Genomic DNA, 25,928 nt, shown 5'->3' with positions numbered 1-25,928 from the left:
GATTGTATCACAATGTCAGAATTCCAGATGGAATTAACCCCAAATTCGAAATTAACCCCAAAAGATTTCTGGAAAAACTAAAGCAGGATTTCCATTAGAATTGAAAAGGGATTTCTAGAAATGGACAAACAATTTCTGAAGAGTTTTCGGAAGAATTTCGGAGAAACTTCTTGAAAAGTTTCGGATGGATTTCCATAAAATAGATTGTTAAATATATCTCCGAGAGATAATTGTAAGAGTTTCAACAGGATTTCCAGAAATATTCCAAAGAGATTTCCGAAAAAATCCCAAGAATTTGAACGGAATAATCTGACAGTGAAATAATAGATTTTTTTTACTATAGTTTAAGACGAATTTTTAGGAGAATCCCAGAAGAATCGAAATAATCCTGATAGAATCTAAGAGGGACATCCAAAAAAGTTCCAAGCACATTCACGAGGGGCCTTCCTTAGCCGAGTGCTTATAGTCTGCGGCTACAAAGCAAAGTCATGCTGAAGATGGCTAGGTTAGAATCCCGGTCGGTCCAGGGTCTTTGTATTGGAAGTTTTCTTGACTTCCCTGGGCATACGGCATCATCGTACCTGCCACACGATCAACGAATGCGAAAATGGCAACTTTGGCAAAGAAAACTCTCAGTTAATAACTGTGGAAGTGCTCATAAGAACACTAAGCTGAGGCTCTGTCCCAAAAGGGGTGTAATGCCAATTATAATAAGAAGAAGACATTCACGAAAGAATTACTGATGGATTTTTGGAAAACATTTCGGAGGGTTTAATATAATAGTTTCGGACGGGTTTCCGGAAGAAATTCGGAGGGATTTTTGTAAGAAACCCCGAAAGATTTCGGGAAAAATCTTCAAGAAATATTTTGAAGAATCTCAGATATTTTTAAAGAATTCCATCCCTCTGAAAAGCAATCATAGAAGCATTTTCGACAGAGTTACAGAGAAATTTTGCGGAAGAAGCCCGGAAGGATTTCCTGAGAAGTGATTCAATTTGGATAAGCTTCCCTAAGAATCCCAGAATAAATGAAAGGAGAATAGAAAATAGTCTTTTTTTTGTCTTAGTGTTCAATTCTAATTGTTATTTTTACTATGTACGCGCTCGAGAAATTAATCCGTCCTTGGTGCAAAAACCGCGCTACATTTGATGACTCCTATGCGACAAAAATTGTCGGCGCTATCCATCAAATTCTCTCATCAAAAACATTTTGGTGAATATAACAACACAGCTGATATGTATATGACTTTTGACTCACCAGAGCGGCGCTGTTCATGTCGTCCTAACAAGACGGCAGTCTTTCTCCTTCCAACCATCTTTGAAAATTTCTCATGGATGTTCTGCACGCTTAAATCAGAATGCCGATCTCAGCTGTGCAAATCTCGGTTAAAGTTCGTTTGCTGACATATCAGCAAAAAGGAAGTTTGATGTAAGCGGCACCCACAGGTGCTGCTATAAACAAACTTGATTTTTTGCTGTGATATCAGCTAAAACTGAGTTGCTGATCGCTCGGCTGTGCGGATCTCGGCAAAAGAATAAAAATAAGCCGAGCTCAACTGAGTGTGTGAAATGACTGCTGAAAGAATCTTAGTAGGTATCTTCGTAGATTCGTTGTGATTCATATTACGGACAAACCAATGAAGTACAACTCCTCAGGCACATACATCAAACCATTATAAAGACTAATTTTGAAAGATTTCATCTGAAACTTTTCTTATATAGAGTGTCCGGATTTCGAATCAGAAATGTAGTTCCTGAAGGTGTTCTTGGAGAAATTTCGGGTTAAAATGTTAAAGAAATTCTGAACCACAATTTTGTAGCAAATCGCAGGAAATCCCTAGAGACAATACGGGTTAATCTTGGCAGGGTGTCCATCCATCCGGGAAATCCGGGAAAAGCGAAAAAAAAAATCGGGAATAACAAATGACCGGGGAAAATACGGGAAATATCCGGGAATCACACCGGGAAACCAATCTTTTACGGATTTCTTGTATTTCCAAAATGATTCTCGATGAATTTCCGCGAAAATCTTAACGGAATTTATAGACGTATCTCAAAGAGATTTCGGCAAGAATTGTAGAAAAATTTCTGAAAGCATACGGAAGAGTAAGAGAAAAATTTCCTGAAGCATCTCAGGAAGTTTTTCAGAGGAATCCTTCTAGTAGAAGAATCTCAAGAGCATTTCCGAAAGAATTATCAAAAAAAATATCCTAAAGAATACCAGCAGGATTTCTTGGAGAATCCTAAAAACAATAGGGGACAAATCCCAAAGGGTTGCCCGGAAGAATCTTTGAAAGATATTCCGAAGAATATCAACAAGATTTTCGGAAGAACTCGAGAAGATTTGCGCAAGAATTGCATAGGCATATCAGAAAAAAAAACCTCCGAAGATTTTGTGGAAGCTGCCCAGAAGGATTGATTGAAGAATCCCCAGAATGTTTTGGAAGAATTCTCGTATGACGTCTTGAAGATTTCTAATAGGATTTTCGGAAGAACTCTAGAGGAAAAGTCCTAGAAGAATTTCCAGAAGAATCTCAAAAGAAACTAAAGAAAAGCCCCATGGACATTTTCGGAAGAATTCCAGAAGGATTTTGTGAAGAGTCCTGAAGAAACACCCGGAAGTACTCTAACAGAATTCCTTGAAAAATCTTAGAAACGTTTTCGGAAGAACTCCAGAAAATTATTCGTAACAATCCCAAGGGTATTCCCGGAAAACCCGGTTTGTTTCAATTTCGATTTCAAGCACTATGGGCTATGGGCGCTATAGATTTTTTTACACAAGTACGACGAAGTGCTTGTCACTAGAATTTCGCGCCATGTCTAACTTTTGATAAGTTGGTAGACAGATGGATTAAGCTCTTCGAAATATTACAAGATAGATATTTAGGAATTCTTGTAAGATTTCCGATTAGATTCATAGCCATTTTTTTATGAGATTATCTGTTGAAATCCTTACGGATATCGAACTGATAATTGATAAATTTCTTGAAAGTTCTTTCTGAGATATCACTGAAAAGGTTATCAGTAGATTGCTATTATGTTTTTCAGTGGGTATTAGAAGCCAAAGGCCAAGGGTTATAGGAGTCAAGGGTCTCTTGGCTGATATTGCTTGAAATTCTTAGTAGAAAACTAAATAAAAAAAAATTGGCAAATTTCTCAACAAATTATGGTCAGATTAATTTCCGTTAGGAGGTGTTCTTTGGTTATTGATGATACTGATTCTTGGTGAAGCCTTATCTCGATTACTAATTGGAGTAGTCCTTGATCTATAATAATGGATGGATGTTCTTATCTTCTTCTTATAATCCTCAACAAATTTATTGAATTATTCTTTTATGAATTGAATTGTAAACATTTTGATGGATAAAGAAATAGCGAAGTCATTTAGGAATTCTTAGCCAGATTTTTTATTTAAATGATTCTTGGAAGATGCAATTTTGGATTTATGTTAAAAGTATTAGCCATTTTCCTAGTAGATCAAAAAATATATTTGGGGACATCGCTTACGTTCATCTCTCCTTCGATTCAACATGAGTTCCACTAAATCAAAAATTTCTCAAGAAAGGGCCACGTCTTACACATAGTTCCGAAGGCATTCTCAGAAGGTAAAAGATTGATTAATGAGCGTTACGCTTTTGAGGAAATATAGATTTAGATACACAGAGCAGAAATGTGTTCATGTAATTCCGAATACTATCTGAACCTTCTATAAATTCTAGACTGTATTTATATATTTCAATGAATAGTTTATATCTTTTCGCACAAATCCGTTTTCCAAATTTAAACCATTTGAAGCCTATAGCATTTTATAAAAATAAATAAAAATTGTTCATTACGTTAGTTTAAGTCTACCATATTTATATAAAAAAATCAAGTCCAAATATCATTTTGTTATCAGTTTGTTATTATATTGGGCAACCGGGAAAAATCCGGGAATCGGAAAATTGGTTTTAAATGGACCCTGTCTTGGTGAAAATCTTGAGAGAACGATTGTAAAATTATTAGATAAACTCCAGGAGGTCCTTAAAAAATCAGAAAGAAATTTTGAAGAAGTTTATAATATAATCTCCGAGGTAACTTCTGTATTTATGCTTAAAAAATTGCATTTTTTTAATTCTAAAACCAAGCTCTTGGAGGGATTCCTTGGAAAGTTCGTAAAAAGCGCTAAATGAACTCCTGAGGAAATTTTTGGAGTATTATCTGTAGCAAATATCAGACAAATAACTTAATTTATTCATGTAGAAAATAATGAAAAATACATACAGTAATACGAGCATTAATACTTGTCGTAATGTCATGAGGAATTCAAAAAAACTTCAATATATTCATGTTGGTTCCTGTTTGGTCTCTTCTTGCTCTTTTTCGAGACAACAGATCTCTAAAGTTCCTATTGTCAAGACACTCATTCGCTACCAGCCCTGCATTGGCTTCAGTGTTTCCAATGAGAACTCTTCTGCCTTCCGAAAACTTCAGGAACCTTGCACGGTTCATTAACATTGAACATATTGCTGAAATAATAATGCCTACAGACCACTTCTTCCTCTTCTCGGATAGTCTCATTTCTATTGAGGAACTACGATCGATTAAATCCATAAAACATGAATCCCATTTTCCTACAAAAAATAATAGAAATAGAATGGTTGGCAGATCATACGAGATTACTTATGTATGGGTCTCCTCACATTGCTTAGTTTATGACAATGAGGAAGCGGACTCTCTCACAAGAATGGGCGCAGAGCATTTATTACAGTAGTATTTCACATGATTGACTACGTCAAAGTTATCTTCACATTTGAAAAAGAAAAAAAGACACCAACACGTTAATATTTCCAGTGGAAGATTTGCCATTTGAAGGAAGCACCACACTAGACAACGGACTAGCATGCAACACCCAGTGGCACAGTCGAAATACATTCCTCACGAAAAGTTTTCCGGTCTGAAGCGGGTATCGAACCCGCGCTCCTTGACTCGACGTGACTAAATGCTTGGTTACACTAACCGCACGGCCACGAAGCCTACAAAGCGAGTGGCTAAATGGCTAACTGGGACGGTGGTTATATTCCATGATTGTAGAGCTTTCTTGGTGGAATGGTTTAGATGTAAGTCGGGATTTCATTCGCGAGACGCTCATTTGCACAATTGTACTGAATTGTACTAAAATACAAAACCTGAATCTCTGCTCCGTGAAGCATTAAATATTGAGATTTTAATTAGTATATTTGTTGGATTATGCTGTTGGAAGGCGATTCTCTTGGGTTTCACGTAAGTGTCTCTGCTTGCGGGTCCGCCACTCCCCTTTTGGCCCTTCATAAAACGATTTTACGAATACAAATTAATAATGAAAATTGATCATACTGTACGGTTGCACTGTTTCACTGTTGCATGCAGAGTAAGACTCAAGCTAGGATGGTGGCAATGTACACACGAATCTTATTTTTAATATTATACTGAAAATTAAGTTTTTCAACTCCATAAAGTGCTTAGAAATTCTGTAACGGTATAAAATCTCTCATGCTCACGATAATAAACATTTCAAAACTTATACTTCATTCAAAGACAGCACTTTTTGGAGTTTGGTCGCGTAATTTTGATTTGTAATCCATAGTTCAACATCGGGAATAACGGTTCGTCGTCGTGGTCGTCGTCGTCGTCGTCGGTGGCGGCAACTTGTTCCTCCTATATCCATGTGTGGGAGTTTGCCGTTCGGTTCGCTACCAACTCCGTTAAGCCCGCCCGCTTGCATCCTACAGGTGAATGCCTAGTTAGTTGTGCTGCGCCGATGCACTACCGTTGGATGCTGTTCTGTTGCACATTCCGGATGCACTTTGGGACGAGAACACGCATCCATGGTTTCCATGGGAACACATCAATGCCGGATGTGTGGTGGAGGAATTTTCGGGGTGCTGGATTTGTTTATTATACATATTTCTCGAACTATCCCGGTGGCGAGGATTTTCCCGTTGAATAAGCCGATGAATGGTCCTTTGCTCTATCCTTGTCAGGGAAGAGGGTCAGATTGATGATGGAGCTTTTGTACTGGGAATTTGTTCGAATTCTCCAGGAGGCTTAGAAGCCCAGATTCAGTTGAAGGAAAATTAATGAATACCTGTTTCAAAGGGATTATTGAATGAAATTTTTGAAGATCTACCTTATCTGATATTTCTAGTTGAGAGTTTCAATTACCTTATTAGTATTATTTCAAATATTACACAATTTTCACTATTATCCTAATTTGGTCAAACTAAGCTTTTATTACCATTTTGTTATCAATCCAGAATTTTTACGGGAAAGTTGAGTTCAGCTTCCTAGAAGAGAGAAAAAAACCCTTTCAATCAACTCAATCTAACTTAACATAACCTGAATATATAACGCTTTAATCGTGGCAATAGAAGATTGCAAAGATTTTTGCCTAACATTAATTGTAATTATATTCGACATTTGTTAAAATTTCAACATTGAATATTCTATGTAACTCATTAGTACTGTACCTGGGAGAAAGCTTCAGAATCATTTTCAAAATTTTATTTGGAATCTTCGACACAGTTTTCTTTCTGGTATTACAACAGCTAGTCCATATTAGTACAGCATACAACACGGCTGGCCTGAAAATTTGTTTGAAGATCAAAAGCTTGTTCTTAAAACAAAGTTTCGAATTTTTGTTAATAAGTGGATACATACATTTTATATATTGGTTACATTTGGCTTGAATGCCCTCAATGTGATTTTTGAATGTTAAATTTTCATCTAGCGTGAGCCCTAGATACTTAACTTCACTTGACCAATTTATTGGAACCCCTCTCATCGTGACACATGTCTACTTAAAGGTTTGTGCTGCATATGTCAATTTCATGTTAAAATTTCTTCAAAATCGGAAGTAGCAAATGAAAAACCTACAATACTGTATCTAATCACAAACATCCTCAATTCCATTCACCGAATGTAACCCAATGTACCAAATTTTCCGCCTTTATGTTTCCACTTTCATTTGGATGCCTAGACACATCAAACGATATCGGAATGTGTGTCCACATATAGGGTGGGGTGAAACTGACTTTCCCCATTAAGGAAGAAACAGTCCATCTGTTATGGTCCAATTTTTTCTTACCGTCATTTCTGTCCAAGCTGCCGAATTAAATTTTCAAAGGCTCGTTTACTCATCCTGAGTAGCTGCTGCTTCGTGTGTCTAATTCCATCATGTGTCGTAAGTATCAACGTCAATTTCGGCTTGGTTGTCGTTCATCTGATATCATCCACCAAACAAAAAGGGGAAAGGTGTCACAACACACAGAGTTCTACAGGACTCACCGGAGTTTTTCCGGGAAAGGAATATAATATGCTCCAACGAATATCTATTCTCTGATTAATTATTTGCTTCACATGCGTCGGCCTATACGTTGAGGTTCGTTCTCCTACTAGTCGGTTACCGATTTTGCATCACACAAAGATGCATCGCTCTCGGATGTGTGTACGTGTGTGAATGTATCTGTCAGTGGGCTGGACATAGGCGTATCAAGGTGTTGTCAAAGATTATGGAGTCATCGTCAAATTTTGATTCCTATGGGTCAACTTTCGACATAGCCCAATATCGCTGGAGAAAAACATTTTAGAAATACTATGTTTTTATAGCCCAAGCAATCGAGTTCGAGTTGTTTTTTTTTGTGCATTAACATATTGACAAAAAAGTTCAAAGTAGCTTTTAGCTGTTCAGTCAAGGATATGGTGAGCTCGTTTCACGCTTTTATTTTAATTCAATCGTATGTTATGAATTTATTCTACAAAATATGAATGGTTCGACAACTCTTATTCATGTTATGCATAACATAATACACGTACCTTTCCTTTTGCCTATTTTTGCCGGTAAAAGAAAAATCTTTGAACGATTCGACACTAAAAGTGACGACTTACTATAGGCAGGGATAGGGTGCGACTCAAAACTCTTTCGGTGAAGCACCCGCTGCCGGGAGACAGCACGTTCAATTTGAAAGAGACGTGCTAGTGCAATATGAATTGTGTTGCACCCATTCTTTTTTGTGTGCTAAAACTCCCATGTGCCGTTGCTGAGAATCTCTCTGAGCATTAGGAAAGGCTCTCTCAAATAACATCACTTTGCTTTGATGATGGAGTACGGATGGACGCCACTCTCAAACGTACCACACAAACGTTTATTTACTTCATATATCATACATGATTTCGCCTCACATATACTTCGATAATTCCGACGACTTCGGTATACTTTTCGTGTTGACCAGGAGTTTTGACAATTTCCTGAAAAAACGATTGCTGTGATTAGATTCAATATGTCTGACAAAATTTTCGCGTGATCGTTGTGTTTATTGTCGTTTTTGTTTTTGGAACTGGGTTGGTGATCAACACATAACAAACCAACTTCAAGCAAATTGTAGTTCGGTCGAACCTGAATCGGGTTGGGGTTGAAACTGTGATTCAGAACGGGTTGCGCCAGTTTCAACCTAAAGGTTCAATAACGAATTCGACATTTGTTTTTGCTGTGTGCGTTTGAAACGCAAATATCAAATGCGATAAGATTTTTTACAAGGAAGGCGAAGTCGAGAATTGCTTTTCCACGAAAGTGTCAAGAGTTTTGTCGGTTTTTTGACACCTCCTCTCCCGAGGGAAGATTTTTTGTATGAAATAAGCCATTTTATGAGACGTTTCGAATCATATGTTTTCCGTTTGTTTACAAGCTTTGAAACTTGCTGGTGGGCCCATTTATTTACGTTTCTTCTAGCGTTACATTTGGAAGGAATTAGCGAATTTCCATTGTCCCTATTCATAACTCTGAAAGGGGTGGGTGGGTGTCCTTAAGATGTTACAACTCATACAAAATTCGAAAAATATTCATATAAAATGCGTTACGAGGGGGTGGGTGGGTGTCGAAAAAATGGCTATTTTCGGCGTTATGAAATTTGTAAATAATTTGTGATTTTGAAGTGTAGAGCAAGCAAAAAATAATTCGACACCGTCGTCAGTCACATTCGTTCTCGATTATGTTTTCAATGAAAAGCACCAAACGAAGCACATTGTGCTTTACTCCATGAGTTTTAAATAGTAGAGCTTGAGCTATTTTCTGTCTCTCACACAATAGCGACAAAACTCACACCTTCTTTTGTGTTACTCAACAAAAGCAGGAGACGCACGCAAAAGTCGGGTGCAGCACATGCATATTTTGCACCGCTCTGAGTTTTCTGCCATTCCCTGACTATAGGTTCTCATTATTGTCTTCAAATTCTGATAGGTGACTTTTAAACTAAGGTTGCATGAATCGCAGCACTTACCAAGGTACCATCATTTACCATGTAGCTTTTAAACCCTCCTCACTAATAAGTTTCTTCCTGTGGCAACCATAGAGATGCATAGCTGATCGCGGTTTCTATCACTAATTCTTCTTCCCTTCCTCAATGATCGTGAGGACGTGGCCGATGCAATTATGGACTTTATAATCTACTAGTGAATAATGATTAAGTTCCTTCAGAAATTTATCTTAAAATTTCTCCAATATTTTATCCACGTTTACTCCTGCATTTTTTTTAACAATACTCGAGTATTTTTTTCAAGCAATTTATTATGGAATCTTCATGATTTTGATTGAGGTTTCACACCAGCAAATACTATAGAAATTATTCCGACTATTTCTACAAATGTTCTTTCAGGGGTTCTGTTAAATATTTTTCAAGGAATAACTCAAGAAAATCCTGGAATTTATCCAGGAATTCAATTGATTATTTGATTTATCTTTTCTTGATTCAGCAATTATTTCCGGATCTGTCCGAGCAATTTCTCTTATCTTAAAATTGTCTTTGAGATTCCCGGATAAATATTTTCAGGAGTTTTTCGAAGATTTTCTGCTGGATTTTCTGAAGCAATCATACGTGGAATCGTTGGAGTAATTTTCTCAAGGTGCTTTATGCAAAAATCTTGGATAAACTAAACGGCAATTCTTATGAAAAAAAAAAATACAAATCAGGGGAGCCATCTCTAGGGCAATTACCTATTGCTTGAGCTCATGAAAGTGTTCTAAACGAACATCCTGGATGAAATACTAACAAAATCGATCGATAAATCACTGCATGAACTCCAGATTTTTGTTGATAATTTTATTGAAGAATATTTGAAATAATTACTAAAAAAAGTAAGGTAGAGAATCTGGAGTAATTTCTTACGGTGTCCCTCAAAAACTCCAGGTTGAATTATTGGAGGTGGGTTAAAGAACTACTTAGACGCTTCTATGATTCACTTCGGCATGGACGGTTTTTCTCGGCCGAGTTGTCTAAAACTTTGCACTTCAATACGACGCATATGGTGGCCAAATATGAGCTTTAAACCCTGCCGAAGTAAATCAAAAGTGCTAATAGCAGGAGACTGCTCCCTATATTGAACTAATGTCATGGGTAATTCCTTAAAAAAAGCCGTTAGAATCAATTAATGTATTCTTTGGGGCGTGCGGTTAGTGTTACCAAGCTTTTAGCCGCATCTTGTCAAAAGGTGGGGGTTCAATTCCCGCTACAGTCCGGAAAACTTTTCGTCTAAAATGTATTTCAACTGTGCCACTGGGCGTTGCGTACTAGTCCGTTGTCTAGTGTGGTGCTTCCTTCAAAGGGCAAATGGTCCACTAAAAGCATTAACGTGTCGGTGTCTTTTTTAGTTTCAAATGAGATCCTTGGAAAAAAAAATATTGAAAGAAAATGCCTACACTAATTCGAGCAGTAATACTTGTTGTTAAAAGAAAGATAGTCATAGAAAAAAGTCTGAACAATTCTTATAAAACTTCAATATCCTTGTTTCTGTTTTGATGATTTTTGGTTTTCTAATTCCTTCCTTGTCTTTTATTGGTTCCTGCTAGGTCTTTTATGTTATAAGGCATGAGATTGGTCAGGTTCTTATTTTGAAGGCATAAGCCTTGTGAACTGATTATAATTTTTTATTTAATAAATATCAGTTTTTTTTTACCAAACGTTCCAATGCACAGTGGGACGGATTGGGGTTTTAGGAGGAAAGATGGAACTCACGCCTTCAATTGTGATTTTACGTAAAAATGATATTCTACAAAGTTGTTTCTATTATAAAAACAATGTTTTTGGTCGGAACGAAAATTAGGGTGGCCCTTTGTAAAAAAAGATAACCATCAAAACTTTTTTATTTTAAGGAATATTGAAATAGTTTGTTCTACAAAGTTAAAGATCAGAAAATTTTAAGCTGATTTGACGAAAAAAGTTTTTTCCTAGCTCAAAAATTGACCGTTTTAGAGCATTTTTCGCTATTGATGTAGGGTGGCCCTTCGAAAAAAGGTTTTGTGTGTTTTTTTTAGATTTCTCAGCAAAGTTGTCTTCCCTTCATCTTTAGAGCTGATTGAGACGCTTGTTTTGAGGTCTGTACAATTTTGTAGGTGTATAGTTATCAACATTTTTCATATAAAACAAACGTCAAAAGAGTTCAGCAATAAAAATAAGGAGAAAAGTCTTTTGAAAATAAATTCTAAATTTACCACACGGTTGAATTTCCCGGCATTGCTCCTCCCAAACATCCAAAAACTTTTGTTTTGGGATTTGTCAGGCTTTTTGGGAAACATTCTGATTGGAAATTACGAATGCTTAATTGCTGCAAATCAGTTTACAAGTAATTTGTCCACCGTAGGAGATATATCGTATCTGAAACGGTATATTACTAAAGTACGATTCCTGATTATGACGCTGACTTTCAAGCCTAGATTAAGGAGAATAACTAAATGCATTATTTGATCATGTTTAAATGTTTTGACTAATTAAGGCTATAATTTAGAGATAGTTAATTTGAGACTTCTTTTAAAAATCGTTTATTGACGGTTATTAACATATGAACCAGTCAAATCGTTAGCAAACAGATCCATCGAAGAATAATACGATTTTTATTCACATTTTCAAGCTATCGTCATGTCAACACATTCTTTTTCTTGTTTTCCCAGCTAAACCAACATATAGAAAATTTTCTTTTTTTGTTATTAAGAAGTCTTTAACTTTTCATCAGAAAAAAATGGTATCAATATTCTTTTTTTTTAATTGCGTCCCCGCTGGAATAGATCATACTTCTCAGGTTATTGTTGTTAAGAGCACTTCCACAGTTTTTAACTGAGAGCTTTTTTTGCCATTTTTGTCATTTTGCATTCGTGTATCGTATGCATTAGTATCGATGATACTTTATGTCCAAGGAAGTAAATTAAATTTTCATTACGATAACACTCTTGTTTCTATTTGTTTCCATTAGCTATATCTTTTATGTTTGCGTTTCAATTAGCTCGAAAAGTGATGGGAAGACATTTTTGCTGAGAAACTTGAAATAATAAAAATAAAACACAACAACCAATTTTTGATGGGCCACCCTACATCAATAGCGAAAAATGCTCTAAAACGGTCAATTTTTGAGCTAGGAAAAAACTTTTCTTGTCAAATCAGCTTAAAATTTTCCGATCTTCAACTTTGTAGAACAAACTATTTCAATATTCCTTAAAATAAAAAAGTTTTGATGGTTATCTTTTTTTACAAAGGGCCACCCTAATTTTCGTTCCGACCAAAAAAATTGTTTTTATAATAGAAACAACTTTGTAGAATATCATTTTTACGTAAAATCACAATTGAAGGCGTGAGTTCCATCTTTCCTCCTAAAACCCCAATCCGTCCCACTGTGCAATGACTTACCTCTGCCGAGAGTATTTTTCATGTGATTTCGAGGGCTAAATTTCTATTTCATTTGGATGAATCCCGAAATATTAGGATATAGGACAAGTGTTATAGGTTTGATGATTCAATATTGAACGGTTTGAAGCTGAACAAGGTTCGTAACAGGGAAGTTGCAAACAGATCGATAAAGATCTCGTCAGGAGAGTGTCAAGAATCCGCCATGCTTCACGCCTGTTAGTTGCAGAGTAGACTATCTGCCAGTATTCAATCAAAAACCTATGCAAAGTTTGAAAAATTTAGGGAATTCACACTTCACAAACATTGCTTTAGGAATCTGTAAATGATTTGGTCCGAAGTCTGCTGAGTATATCGAAAGTAGCCTTGCACGGCACGCGACGCCGATGAATTTTCCCGGTTCAGGTCACATCCTCGATGCCCATCTGGAAAGTCCTCTGCTACTGCTATTCTTTCACACAAAGTTGTATATGATATCGGGAACGCACCCAAATATTATCCTGATGAGGCGTTCTTTTCGATATCGCGAAGGTTCTTTTGATAACGTGTCTTTCGATGCCATATTGGAAGCTTCAGGGAGTTATAAGTTACATACAACGATTGCTAACTGGACACATCAAAATTTCAAAAACAACCTCACGTCCGGACTTAAGTCAAGCTGCAATTCGGAAATTGAGTGTTTGCGGATGCCCCTAAGAGGGAGTCTCAACGCGAAAACCCTTATTACAACGGTTTTTAGACCATTCTTTTAGAGGTTTTCTTACTGCATGCCTAGTTTTGATACAAAAATTGAAATGTCCCACAATACGGCTATCTCCGGTGGACATTCCCGGGTTATTTCGGTTGTCAAGAAGAACCAAAGTGGTCATTGATCTATGAACTAGAAGAGTCACAGCTATCCAATTGAGCAGTCGCATGCCTAGTTATGGTATAAAAACTGAAATGTTAAACAATACGGGTATTTCTGGTGGTCATTCCTGGGTTATTTCGGTGGTCACAATGAGCCAGAGTGGTCATTCATCTATAATTTAACTAGAAGAGTCACAGGTATTCAAATTAAGGAAGATTGAGCTGTCGCATGCCTAGTCTGGGTGCTGAAACATAGTGATCCCATATTAACCAAAAGGACCAGAATAACAATCTATTCATTGTTGTGGCGAAAAACATCCAAACATGAAAAAATCATAAAAAGTTGGATGCCATTTTGGGTTTTTGGGCAAAAATCCGAGTAATTTCATCGAAAGGTTCAGATTAGCTACCTTCTGGGACTCCATACTGGACTGAAATTTCTAGGACATATGTTTCGGTAGCTTAAGTCACTATTTTATGTTTTCCCCTTGCAAATTCCTCGAAAGAAAAGCTCTAGGAATCCTTTTATCGCTTCCCAGATATTTGTTGAGTACGTACAGAAGTTTTCCTCCAATCATTCCTCCAGAAATTCCTCCGGTTATTTTTCAGAAACTCCTCGAATTCGTCCACATATTGCTTCAGAAATGTTATTTGGATTTTTCTCCAGGGATTCACATGGACTCCTTTAGAAATTTTCCCAGAGACTATTCTCAGATTTATCTCAGAGATTGTTCAACTAATTCTTCCACCGATTTCTCTAGTAGATACTCTGGAAGACCTTCCAAAGATTTATACTGTTCTTACAAATGCTCATTCATTTCATTTCATTCATTCGCAAATTCATCAACAGTTTGTCTCAGAAATTGCTACAAAATTCTCCCAGGGATTATACCAGAAAATCTATTGGACGCCCTTCTAGGAACTCCGGCATCATGTTCCTCCAGATTTTTTCTACAAATTTTACCAACATTCAACGTCAAACAATTACTCGTGCAGTTCTTCCAAACATTTCTCGAGTAATTTATTAGATCAAATCTCCATGGATTTTTCCAAATTTCATGTAAGGTTTCACACCAGGATTGTATTCGACGTTTTTTCAAGATTTTCCTACAGGATATTATCCAGGGATTAGACTGATTTTTATTTCAATAAATATCTTAGCAATTCTTTTAGAAAATCCATCATGCCTGTCTCAAATACTAGGGAGTTCTTTCAGAGATCTTTCAATGAGTTCATTAGGATGTTTTTTCAGAGATTACTGTAGGTTTTTTTTCTAGAATTGCATCCAAGATTTTTAAAGGTATTTCTCCAACAAAGTAATCCTTGGCAATGCTCTGAAGACATACATGAAATACATCGAAACATTCCTGGATAAATTTTTTGAGTAGTTTCCATGAAATTGTTTCAAAGATTTTCTGGAGAACTTCCTAAAGGAATCTTGAGATAAGTTGTCGGAGTGATTTCTGAATTTCTGAACCCTAAGAGAAATACCTAGTTGAACTTTACAAAAAAAATTGTTCACCGGCATATCGGCCTGTTTTTACGCAAAGTAATAGGGAGCAAGGAAAAGAAAGCAATGAAAACTAGATGGATAGGGACCGTAAGGCAAAGGAAAGAAAAAATGGATTAGATCATAGGTTCCCAAACTTTTTGTTTGCACGACCCACCTAGACACATTGCTTTGTTTTTGCGACCCACCATTGAAAAATTCTCTTTTAATTGTGATTCGTTGCATACGGCTAATCAGCTGAGTGGAAATTTAAAAATTATCAAAAAATAAATGTTACGTATATTTAGCAATTGGATTAAGTGGACAAATTGATGTGAAATTTGCTAAAAAGTTACACGTCTTCTCGGTGAGAATCGAACTCACGACTCCCTGTTCACTAGATAGGGCGCGTTACCCCTACACTACGAGAGAACTCATGGACGCAGAAGTTAACCTGAATTCGACATTTTAGAGATTATCTAAGCCATTTTGACTAGAAAACCGTAGTGATTTACGGACCGTAAAAAAAACTAGCGTTTTTAATTCTCTAAAAACTGCTCAGTCAATATTGTTTTAACATCCTAAAATTAATCAAATTTTTGCCAATTCGACAAGACTGTTTAAAATCCTGGTAACTAATTTATCTTCAAGGATGGTCTTTAATTCCTCATCAACCGAAGAATTCAAATACATTTTCAAAATTGGTCAAGTTGAAAGAGAAGAAACTTAAAAAATCCATAAGTATAGACTTTTTTTAAGATATCAGAAAAAAATACGAAATTTAACTTCAAGCTTATGAAGATTAAAAAAGAATTTCCACTATCAATTCGATAATTTTACAAACATTTACACGTTGTTCACCAACAATTACTAAATGGTAGAGGTAAATAGCAGTAATGTAAGAGCAGTAATTTGAAAGAACAATTTTGACAATGAACTGTAATAGTAAATAGCTTTTAATCCTATTCTACATAAAAATGTTTAAAAATAACATTTAGAAACGTGTGTGAAAAAAAAGAGGTATAGTTAGAACCTGGGGGGTGCGAGCTGGATATCAACAAGCAGCCAGGCTGCTGTCAAGCTAATTTTTTCATGAAAATGATCCGAGTGTGGAGTCACTACTTAATCACGCTAAAAAATGTTATGCATTTTATGTGACACAAGAACTTTCTACTTTTTAAAAGACGATATACTTGGTCTTATTTATGCATAAGATTATCAAAAGTCTGGTAATATATATTTCTTACTAAAGTACGGTCAGAAACTATCTGATTAAGTCGATTTATTGGACTTATTACCAGCATCAAACTGCGGTGGTTTTGTTTGAAATATGTTAAGTGTGCACCTTGAAAATGGTTTCCTACGAGACAAGCAAACAAGCAACTGTTATCACTGGTGGAAAAAGTTGTGTTTAAATTGAAAGACCAAAATGTTCGAATTCGCACCCCTTAGGTTAGAACTTTTGTCGCGACCCCTATCTATAGGTTCACGACCCTCCTGGGGGTCGCGACCCATAGTTTGGGAAGCTATGGATTAGATGGGCATACCATATGAAACAGTATTACTTGAAACGTCCTTCCTTGTGGCTAACGTCCTCTACGGGGATCCTGGGAAAATTTTGGAGAAATCTTGAATGAGTAGCAGCACCGCTGAAGATGTTCTAAACGGAATACATGGACAAAACCCTAGCAAAATCGGGGAGAAATTCACTTTATTAATTCCTGAAAGACTTTGCATTTTCTTGGAAAAAAATTGTAAGAAATCTATGGAGGAGTTCTTGAAAAAGTTTAGTGTGAAATCTGGAATCTCTGAATCGTCTTCAAAATCTTCCTGCAGAAAAGAGTAGTGTGTGGTCTTTCGATTCAGTTGCGTACTCCTGTGGGGTGAGCGACGGAATCAAGACCAATCGTGTTCGGTTCGCGTTGTGCGAGTGCGAAAAGATATTCGTGTTCAGTCGAGGTTGAATTGGCAACTGGTGAGCTCGTTTCATGCTTATGATAACACATTTCATCGTGGCAACGTTACGTTTATGTAGTTTCCAAACAAAATATTGATGGTTCGTTACTACAAGTGTCGACATAAACCCTTATTCCCGTTTCAAACAGTGTTCATATACACTTACCTTTCTTTTTTCATTATTACTAAAAAACCTTTGAATAGTTCGACATTTTTTTTAATCTTCTACTAATATCTACCAATATATTTTCATCGCGAAATGAAAATTCCAATCTAGTTTAAAGTAAGATAGTATTTGGAAACTTGCAATCAGAAGACACAGTGTGTTTGTTTGACAAATTGAGACATGAATTTGCGAAAAAATACGCGTTCTAGTGAGACTCGAACTCACGACTCCGTGTACGCTAGACCGGCGCTTTAACCAACTAAGCTACAGAACACCTTATGATTCTGCGGAATAGAAAGCCAAACTGAATCCGAGTACTAACTATAAACGCATCTCTTTTCGCAAATCCATGTCTCTTTCGGACTTAGATGCCAAACCCCCAACATTTTTTTCGCAAATTCATGTCTCAATTTGTCAAACAAACACACTGTGTCTTCTGATTGCAAGTTTCCAAATACTATGTTTCAGACATACCAGCAAATCTGGTTTATGCCAGTAAAGGGCAAACATTCATTAATGTATCCCGAGTTGCGTCCTCCTGGCGCAGTTGGTCGTAGAGCGTGCGACCGCACTGAGAGCTCAACGCATACTGAATTTCGTGCCGGCAAGCATTCGGCTTATAGGTATGCGGCTGTAGAGCGTAAGAACTCAGTATCCATAAACAATTCGCTCTCACTTGCGATCGGGAGATACAAACGTGAGCGTGTTGGGGGTTTGGCATCTAAGTCCGAAAGAGACATGGATTTGCGAAAAGAGATGTGTTTATAGTTAGTACTCGGATTCAGTTTGGCTTTCTATTCCGCAGAATCATAAGGTGTTCTGTAGCTTAGTTGGTTAAAGCGCCGGTCTAGCGTACACGGAGTCGTGAGTTCGAGTCTCACTAGAACGCGTATTTTTTCGCAAATTCATGTCTCAATTTGTCAAACAAACACACTGTGTCTTCTGATTGCAAGTTTCCAAATACTATGTTTCAGACATACCAGCAAATCTGGTTTATGCCAGTAAAGGGCAAACATTCATTAATGTATTTAAAGTAAGAGTCGTTTTTTTCCTCCAAGGATCGCATCACCGACCAAAGGTGACTCCCAGATCTTTTTTCTCCCTCACTAATAAACACCCTTCCCGTGGTGATTGTGGATATGCAGAGGTATTCTCGGTCTCTAGAAGCAACAATCACTGCGCACTAACATTTCTTCCGCATCCCAATGACTTTAAGGACTTGGTCGGTGCCGACAAACAGTCGCTACCAAACCTGCACAGTAAAACTTGAATTTGTGTATCTGGTCAATTTTCCATTATTGCTGAAAATGGACCAGCGTCGCTATGAATTATCACGTGACTTCATTGGACATATCAAAAACGAATACTTGGGCGACAATGCGACAATAGTTTATTGAAAGCCATGTCTTCAAATTGTAAATAACTAAACTAACTCCAGCGAGTGAAAAGGCGAACTCGAATTCTATCATCTAGATCCAAGAAACTCAAAGGTTAAATCAATTGTTAAATAGAGCATCTTTTTTATTCTTCCGACACCACGAACCCATTTCGATATTCTCCCTTAACACTCGTCTGAATCATTTCGCTAGAACTTCTATGTAGAATAATTCCTACTGATGCAGCATTCTGCCTGTCTCATACGCACCAACCATCGAGTGACTACCACCCAGTCAGCCTACTCCCGAAATTCGATGCTAGGACCAGGACACACTCTGCACTGATAGTGACATATTGGGGCTACTGCACTCGTAAAACGCACTATCCCCGAAACGGGAAGCCTCGGACGGCACAAGTACCCCACCCACCATCCCATCTCACTCGAAGCGAACCCAGGTGCAAAGTAATCAAAATGCGACGGGAGGGACCGAGACTTGAATGGGGGGACGATGGGACCGATGTCATGCTTCTCTACTCTACACCCCAGATTCAGCTGAGTAGAAACCCCCCTCGTAGCAGAAAAAAAAGCCTACATCCCTCCACAAAACTATTTTGTTTATTGTGCAAGCTTGCATCGCACCGAAAAGTGGAAACGACCGAGAGGCCGACCGGTCTGGGCTTTCCCTGGGATATGCATTTGCTGGAGAGAGGTCGTTCCTGGACTTTCCGTACAGCATCGAGTGCGTCTACCACAAGAGCCGTTCGTTTCGTCCTTTGTATCCGTTTTTCTGGATGGCGTATCCGCTTGTGTAATTTGGAAATGCTCGTCTCTGGCTTCTATACTTATATATTTTAACAGATGTTCCCAAATCTGGAATCGAATTTGAGGAGATGAGATGAGTTTCACACAAGGTCACCGATATCCAGTGGAAGTCCTTCGATACTACCTGTAAGCGTCTTTCTAGACACTTTAGTAGTCTTTTACAAAAATTGGCACATTGGCAGAACGTTTGCATAATGCATATACTTTATAGAAGAACGCTGATTAACTGCGGCAGAAGAGCACAGGGAAGTGCTGTAGTCTGGACGTGGACGTAGATAGCGAGAGTAAAACATATAATACCATATCACGATGGCGAAAGCGAATTGTGGTGTGTGCTATATCCCCCACCTCAAGTTTATGTCGAGCTATTCGCAAACGTTGAGAACGATGATGCTGCTGCCTCTGGATGTCGATGCCATGCTAGGAGTAGATACGGCGGCGTTTGGAACTCTCTGACGGTGTTCGTTCTTACCGGAGAGTGTTTGGTCGGAATGGTGTGGGGTCTTCTGGGAGTGCGGAAGATTGAATGGGATATGTGGTTTGACTGTGTGCTGTAGGGCGACGAAATCATGAAGGGCGTGCGATGCGAAGCAAAGGTTTCTGCTCCACGTTTGATGCTTTGTGGGTCATCTCAGATAATTCTGTGATTCGATTGTTTCGGTACTTGATTACTGAAAAGTCTAATATATCTAGTTCTTTGATTATGTCTTAATCTTTGATGAAAAGATCATATACCCATACTGTATCGAACATTGGGTTCTACGATTAAAGAATTGAAGGGAAACCAAACACTTCCGTGGAACTTAATTTTAACTACACAACAGATTAATAATAATGATCGTATATTTGAAATTCTATACTTTTCCTCCGTTAAACTTTGTTGGGTTGTGTTTGATTCCTCAATTCTGTTGCATGCTTCTATGAGGCAAACGAACGAATTATGATCAATCGTGCACGTTTCGCAATGTGCGAGTGCGAAAAGATATTTGTGTTAAGTCGAAGATGGATTACCAACTGGTGAGCTCGTTTCATCCTTATGATAACACATTTTTTCGTGGCTGCGTTACTTTTATGTAATTTTTGAATAAACTATGAATGGTTCGTCAATAAAAGTGTCAGCATTATTCCTGTTTTATATAATTTTAATTGACACATACCTTTCTCTTTTCGACATTATTAAAACATCTTTTGAAAAGTTGGATATGAAGAGTGTTGACGTAATCTTCTAAAAATAGCTTTTCGTCTCGAGACAAAAATGCAAAACTAGTTTTAAGCAAGAGTAATATTTTTTCTTGTTATCCATGGATTGCATCACCGACCAAAGATGAATACCAGAACTTTTCCTTCCCCCCTAATAAACAAACTTCCCGTGATGGTTGTGGATATGCAATACCTCTCTCTGTGTCTAGAAGCAACAATCACTACACACTAACATTCCTTTCCCATCCCAACCGACTGTAAGGACTTGGCCGGCGTCGTTATTGATAAATAATATGAGAGTTGCTAAAATGTGCTCATAGAGAATAAGCGGAAAATCGCATTCCTTATTTATTTGAATCAAAGTGCATATCTTACCAGTTCCGATCATTCACGGATTAGCAACCATCGGTGTACAGTCAGTCTATGCGTATTGCTAGTGCTATGCTATTTTATGCGTATTGTCAGTGCTATGCTATTTTATGCGTAGATACTATACTCAGGGCTAGCTCATACTCTGCAAGAGCCAATTTGCCCGGTAATCTTCAATCAATCTCCACAATAGATTTATTATTGATTAGGATCGTAGAAAGACCTTTAACATAAAGGAATGTTTCGGTAATGAGTTGGAAGCATTGAAGGCCTTTGATCTCAAAACTGAATAAATCTCTCAGTTTCGGTTTTCATTGTGTTTTAAATGATATCCAATTATAAAAAAATATATTTTGTTCGTAGTGATCGCCGTTAAAATTTTCTTGTTTTCATGGAGAAGCAGGATGCTAATACCCTCTGTTTTCCAATACTTGTTGTTGTAATAAAATGAAGATAAATATTTTTTAGAATGTGTAAGCATAATTTACAGAGAACTTTACGAACATCTTTGTGCAACTCAGGTCTTTATTATTTTTTAAAGGTTTGACCAAATCGAATAAGACATATGGTGATTGTCAAATAGGGCTCCAGGAAATCTTCAGAAGTTACTTCAAGAACTCCTCTCGAAATATCTCCATAGATTTCTCAAGAAATTTTACCAGAAATTCCCCGAAGATAATCTTTACCGTAATCCCTACAGCGATTTATCCAGGGATTCCACAAGCGGTTTTTCAACATGAAAAACTTTTGTTCAGTACCAGATTTTCCAGACCGGTTCCTATAGGGCTCCAGAAATATCTTCAGCAATTCGTTCAGGAGTTCCTCCAGGGATTCCTCAAGGATTATTCCAGGAAGTTTTGCAGTGATATTTCTACAGGGATTCCTCTCTCGATTTTGTCGGGCGTTTCTGAAAGAGATTCCCCGGAATGCCTCCATTGATTCCTCCAGTAGAAACTTGACTGGGATTTCTTCAAGAATCAGCAGGGATTACTTCAAGGACTCCTCTAGAGATTTCGGCAGAGATTCTTCTCCTGATATTCCTTCTATCTTCTAGAGCCTCTTTGGATTTCTCCAGAAAAATCTCTACAGGGATTTTTGCAGAGATGTTTAAAGGCTTTCTCCAGGTTACACTACTGCAATTTCTTCAAGAATAATTTCAAATATCTCCACAGATTCTTCTGGTAGCCCTGTCGAGATTCCTCTTGGAATTATTCCTGAGATTCCATCCAGGTATTGCTCCAGGTATTGTACCGAAGATTCCACCAGAAATCCATCTAGGAATTCTACGAAAAATATCTTCATGAATTGCTATGAGGATTTTTCAAGAGTCTCGTTCACAAATCTCATGGGATATCCCTCAAAATTTCTGCAGAGATTCTTTTTGAACCTCCATAAAACGCTCCGGAGATTCCTCCAAGAATTCATCTATAAATGACCACAGAGATTCACCCATAAAATTCCACAGGGATTTCATAAAAAAAAAATCCTCCAGTATTTCCTCAACGATAATTTTCAGAGATTCCTCCAGGAACTGCTTTCCTGAAGTTGTTTTTTGAGAAATCCCTGGATAAGCTCCTGGAGTAATCTCTGGAAGAACCTCTAGAAAAAAAAATCTAGAGTAATCCCCAGATGATATCCTGATTGTATTCTTGAAGAACCCCTGGTGAAATTCTTGCAGGAGCTTTTGGAAAAATTCCCAAAGAAATCTCTGGAGGAATTCCTGAAGGAATCCCTGGAACATCAAATATGCTTTTTGGCTACGTAATCTATATGTTTTCATTGGCTTCATTATAATAAATACTGCATAGACGAAGGGCGCATTTCGTTAAAACATACATTGTAATATTCGACCAGCTCTCATCCCTGGAACAATTTCTAGAGGAATCCATGTAGAGATTTTTCTGGAGTACTCCATTGAGAAATTTCTAAAGAAAATGTTGGAGAAACTGTTGTAAGAATCTCTGAAGAATTATCTAAGTTAATTACTGAAACACTCCTAGAGATATTCCAAGAAGAATCACTGTTGAGATTTTTGTAATGGAAAATTTCTTAGGATAATTTCTGATTAAATTCCAGCAGGAGTTCAATCTCTGGAGGAATTTAAAGACGAACTCTTGGAGGAATCCCCAGAGGAATTTTTTTAGTTCTATAACGAATCACTGGAGAAATTCCTGAGGAATCCATGAAGAAATCCTTGGTGCAAGTCATGTAGTGATTTTCCTGCTGGTAGCTCTGGGGGAATTTCTGGTTGAAATTTTTTAAGAATCCCTTGAGGAATTCGTGAGTTGTAGCACACCTTGAGGAATTTTAAGTAGAATCGCTGGAGAGATCCGTGGAGGAATCTCAGAAAAAATATCCGTAATAATTCCTGGACGAATCTCGAGATGACTACTTGGGGATATTTTCGTATGTTTCGGTGGAGAAATACTTGAAGAAAATTCTGGCTGAAGAAATATCTTGAGTAATCCTCAAAGAGATTGTCCTAGCTATTGTACCTCCTGGAAAAAGCCTCGAGGATATCTCTGCAAAAATTCTTGTAGAGATTTTCCTGGAAGAATCATTGCAGGAGTCTCTGGAAAATTTTCTAAAGGAATATCACAGAAATCGCTGGAGAAGTCTCCACAGTAATTACGGAGCATTCCTGTAAGAATTCCTGGAGGAATCCTTGAAGAAATTCCTGGAAGAACTCCTTTAAAGATTTTACTGGAGGAATCTATGATGGTACCACTGGGTATATTCGTGAAGGAAATCCTTGCGAAGTCTCTAAAGCAATCCCTGTACATATTTTCTTGCAAGAATCTTTTGACAATTCTCTAGAAGAATTGCTGAAGGTAATCCTGGAGCCCTTTCAGAACTGGTCTATAAAGTCTCATGACGAACGCAAAAGAAGACCTGGATGAATCTCTGGAGGAATACTGGAGAAATCGCTGTAAAGATTATCCTGGAGAAATCTCTAGAAGAGGATTTTTTGCAGGAATCTCTGGAAGTTTTCCTGAAAGAACTCCTAGAGCCCAATTTGAACTAGTCCCAAAATTGAATTTGTAGTCAAAAGTTATAATTTGTCAGCGATAAATTGTCGTTTTACTTATAGATAAAAAAAAAAACATGAATTATGACTTGTCGAATAACGCCGATTCCTTACATTATCTTTTTTGGTATTCAAGCCTGATTATTTTATGTTTTGGAGGCCCATAGCCGCAGTTAACGAGCAGCTTTTCAGCGAGACAGAACAAAGGGACATGGGTTCGAATCCCACCAGCCAAGGATCTTTTTGGATTGGAAATGTTCACGGTTTTCCAGAGCATAGAGTATCTTCGTACCTGCCACACCATATACATATGTAAAAATGGTCAATCAGCAAAGGAAGTTCTCAGTATAAGTTCTCTCACTACTTTTTTGGAACTATTAAATATGTTTTCAATTTATTTGCTTTGAAAAGTCCAAGCATATCGGCTCGCTTTTGCGTCGTTGTTCTCGTGCGCTTTGCCGGGCAGTGATTCCCAAAGCCTAAGTAAGCCGGATGGATTATCAATTGGTGAGCTCGTTTCATGCTTCAATTTCAAATGAGTGTAATATGTTTACACATATCTTTATGACGAAAACGGTATGAATGTTGCATTTCTTTACTTATTCACAAAATAATGATTGGCTAGGGCCTTCCTTAGCCGAGTGGTTAAAGTCCGCGGCTACAAAGCAAAGCCATGCTGAGGGTGTCTGCACAGTTAAAAATAATGAAGATTACACGTCATGTCAAAGTTTTTGAATGCACCACTCGCCTCATACGGATAGCTACGAAAATCCCAATAAAATAGGGTGCAGATTGATTTATTCTGATGATTTCACATAAAAATCTCAAGGAGCACAGTTTGCAGAAACGCAGAATATCTTCAAATAAAATCAGATCCGTTAATTGTTGGAGGTAGAGCCTGTTTGCAACATGTTTCGTTTTCCATGAAATTGCTTACAAGTTGCAAAGGGCAGGGTTGTTATTAGTCGCCGGATTCGACAGACTATCAGTGACGGTGACGAAAAATAAAAAGTAAAAAGTGTATGAACGCAACTTGAATGCAACAACGTAGGTTATGATTTCTTAGAATAAAACACAACACACAGATCAGTTTGTTTGAAGCTGTTGCAATAATGTGTATGATTCGTTACAGTGAACATCTGGGGAAACTTGACCTTAATGCTGCCAGTAGAGATCATTAGCAGAAAGTCATGTCATTTGAATGGATGTGTAAGTTGTCACACACGTGATGAATTGCATGTTTGATGGAACAACAATGACACTTAGTGGGCTTTTGATATTATTTGGCAACGAAACAACAACTAAGTAGGTTGCAATTGCTAGGCCATTAGCAAGTTTATTGAAAATTCTTTTTGGAGCTTGGTGGCAAAGACCTGCCAAGAAATACAAAACCATTCAACGAATAGATATTGTTTAGCAGATTATTATCAAGCTATCGCTTTAAAAAGATTATGTCAAATAGATTTTTTGATCGGATCATCGACAAGACTTCTAAATCCCATCAATATTGCTTCTGAACCACTCGGGAGCAACGTGTGCGTGCCATCTTAATGCTCTTACCAAATTAATCGTATCATCACACCATTCGTTTCTAATTCCGTTTCCCTTCTCTTACTTTTCCCCAATAGTGGCCACATCGGAGGAATCCCCCGTAGCAATGAAGCTGAAAAAGATGTGGCTGAAAACACCGGTCGGCGAGGAACAAGCCGCCCAAGTAGTACTAGATCCTGCCCTAGGTAAGTGCACGCCATCCATCTCTCTATTGACCGTACACAGCGAAAAATAAGTTGTAATATCACGTCATATCAGTTGTGGATCAGTCCCGTCGCTAATGTGGTGCACAAGTAAATCTGCTGCAGTGACTGCTGAAAATCAAGCAAGTTATTACAGTCAACAGAACCGATTTGAGAAGTTTACAAAAAATGTAAAAAAGCTTGACCGGGAATTTCAATCCTGGTCTAGCGAGTTAGAGTCGCATCCGATACCTCT

At 37.6% G+C, this 25,928-nt stretch overlaps 1 protein-coding gene across 1 annotated transcript in view; it reads left to right on the top strand.

Annotated features, from left to right (window-relative positions):
• The window catches only part of LOC5570837 (metastasis-associated protein MTA3), a 311,328-nt gene that overhangs the window by 136,615 nt on the left and 148,785 nt on the right, over positions 1 to 25,928 (top strand). Inside the window, exon 3 of the mRNA XM_021837345.1 lies at positions 25,568 to 25,675. Within this exon, the coding sequence (XP_021693037.1) occupies positions 25,568 to 25,675 (108 nt within the window). The remainder of the gene's footprint in view (positions 1 to 25,567; positions 25,676 to 25,928) is intronic.

The sequence above is a fragment of the Aedes aegypti genome, chromosome 1 (assembly GCF_002204515.2).
Source record: "Aedes aegypti strain LVP_AGWG chromosome 1, AaegL5.0 Primary Assembly, whole genome shotgun sequence".
Taxonomy (NCBI): domain Eukaryota; kingdom Metazoa; phylum Arthropoda; class Insecta; order Diptera; family Culicidae; genus Aedes; species Aedes aegypti.
The sequence above is the reverse complement of the archived record's forward strand: the minus strand, read 5'-3'. Positions and strand labels throughout refer to the sequence as shown.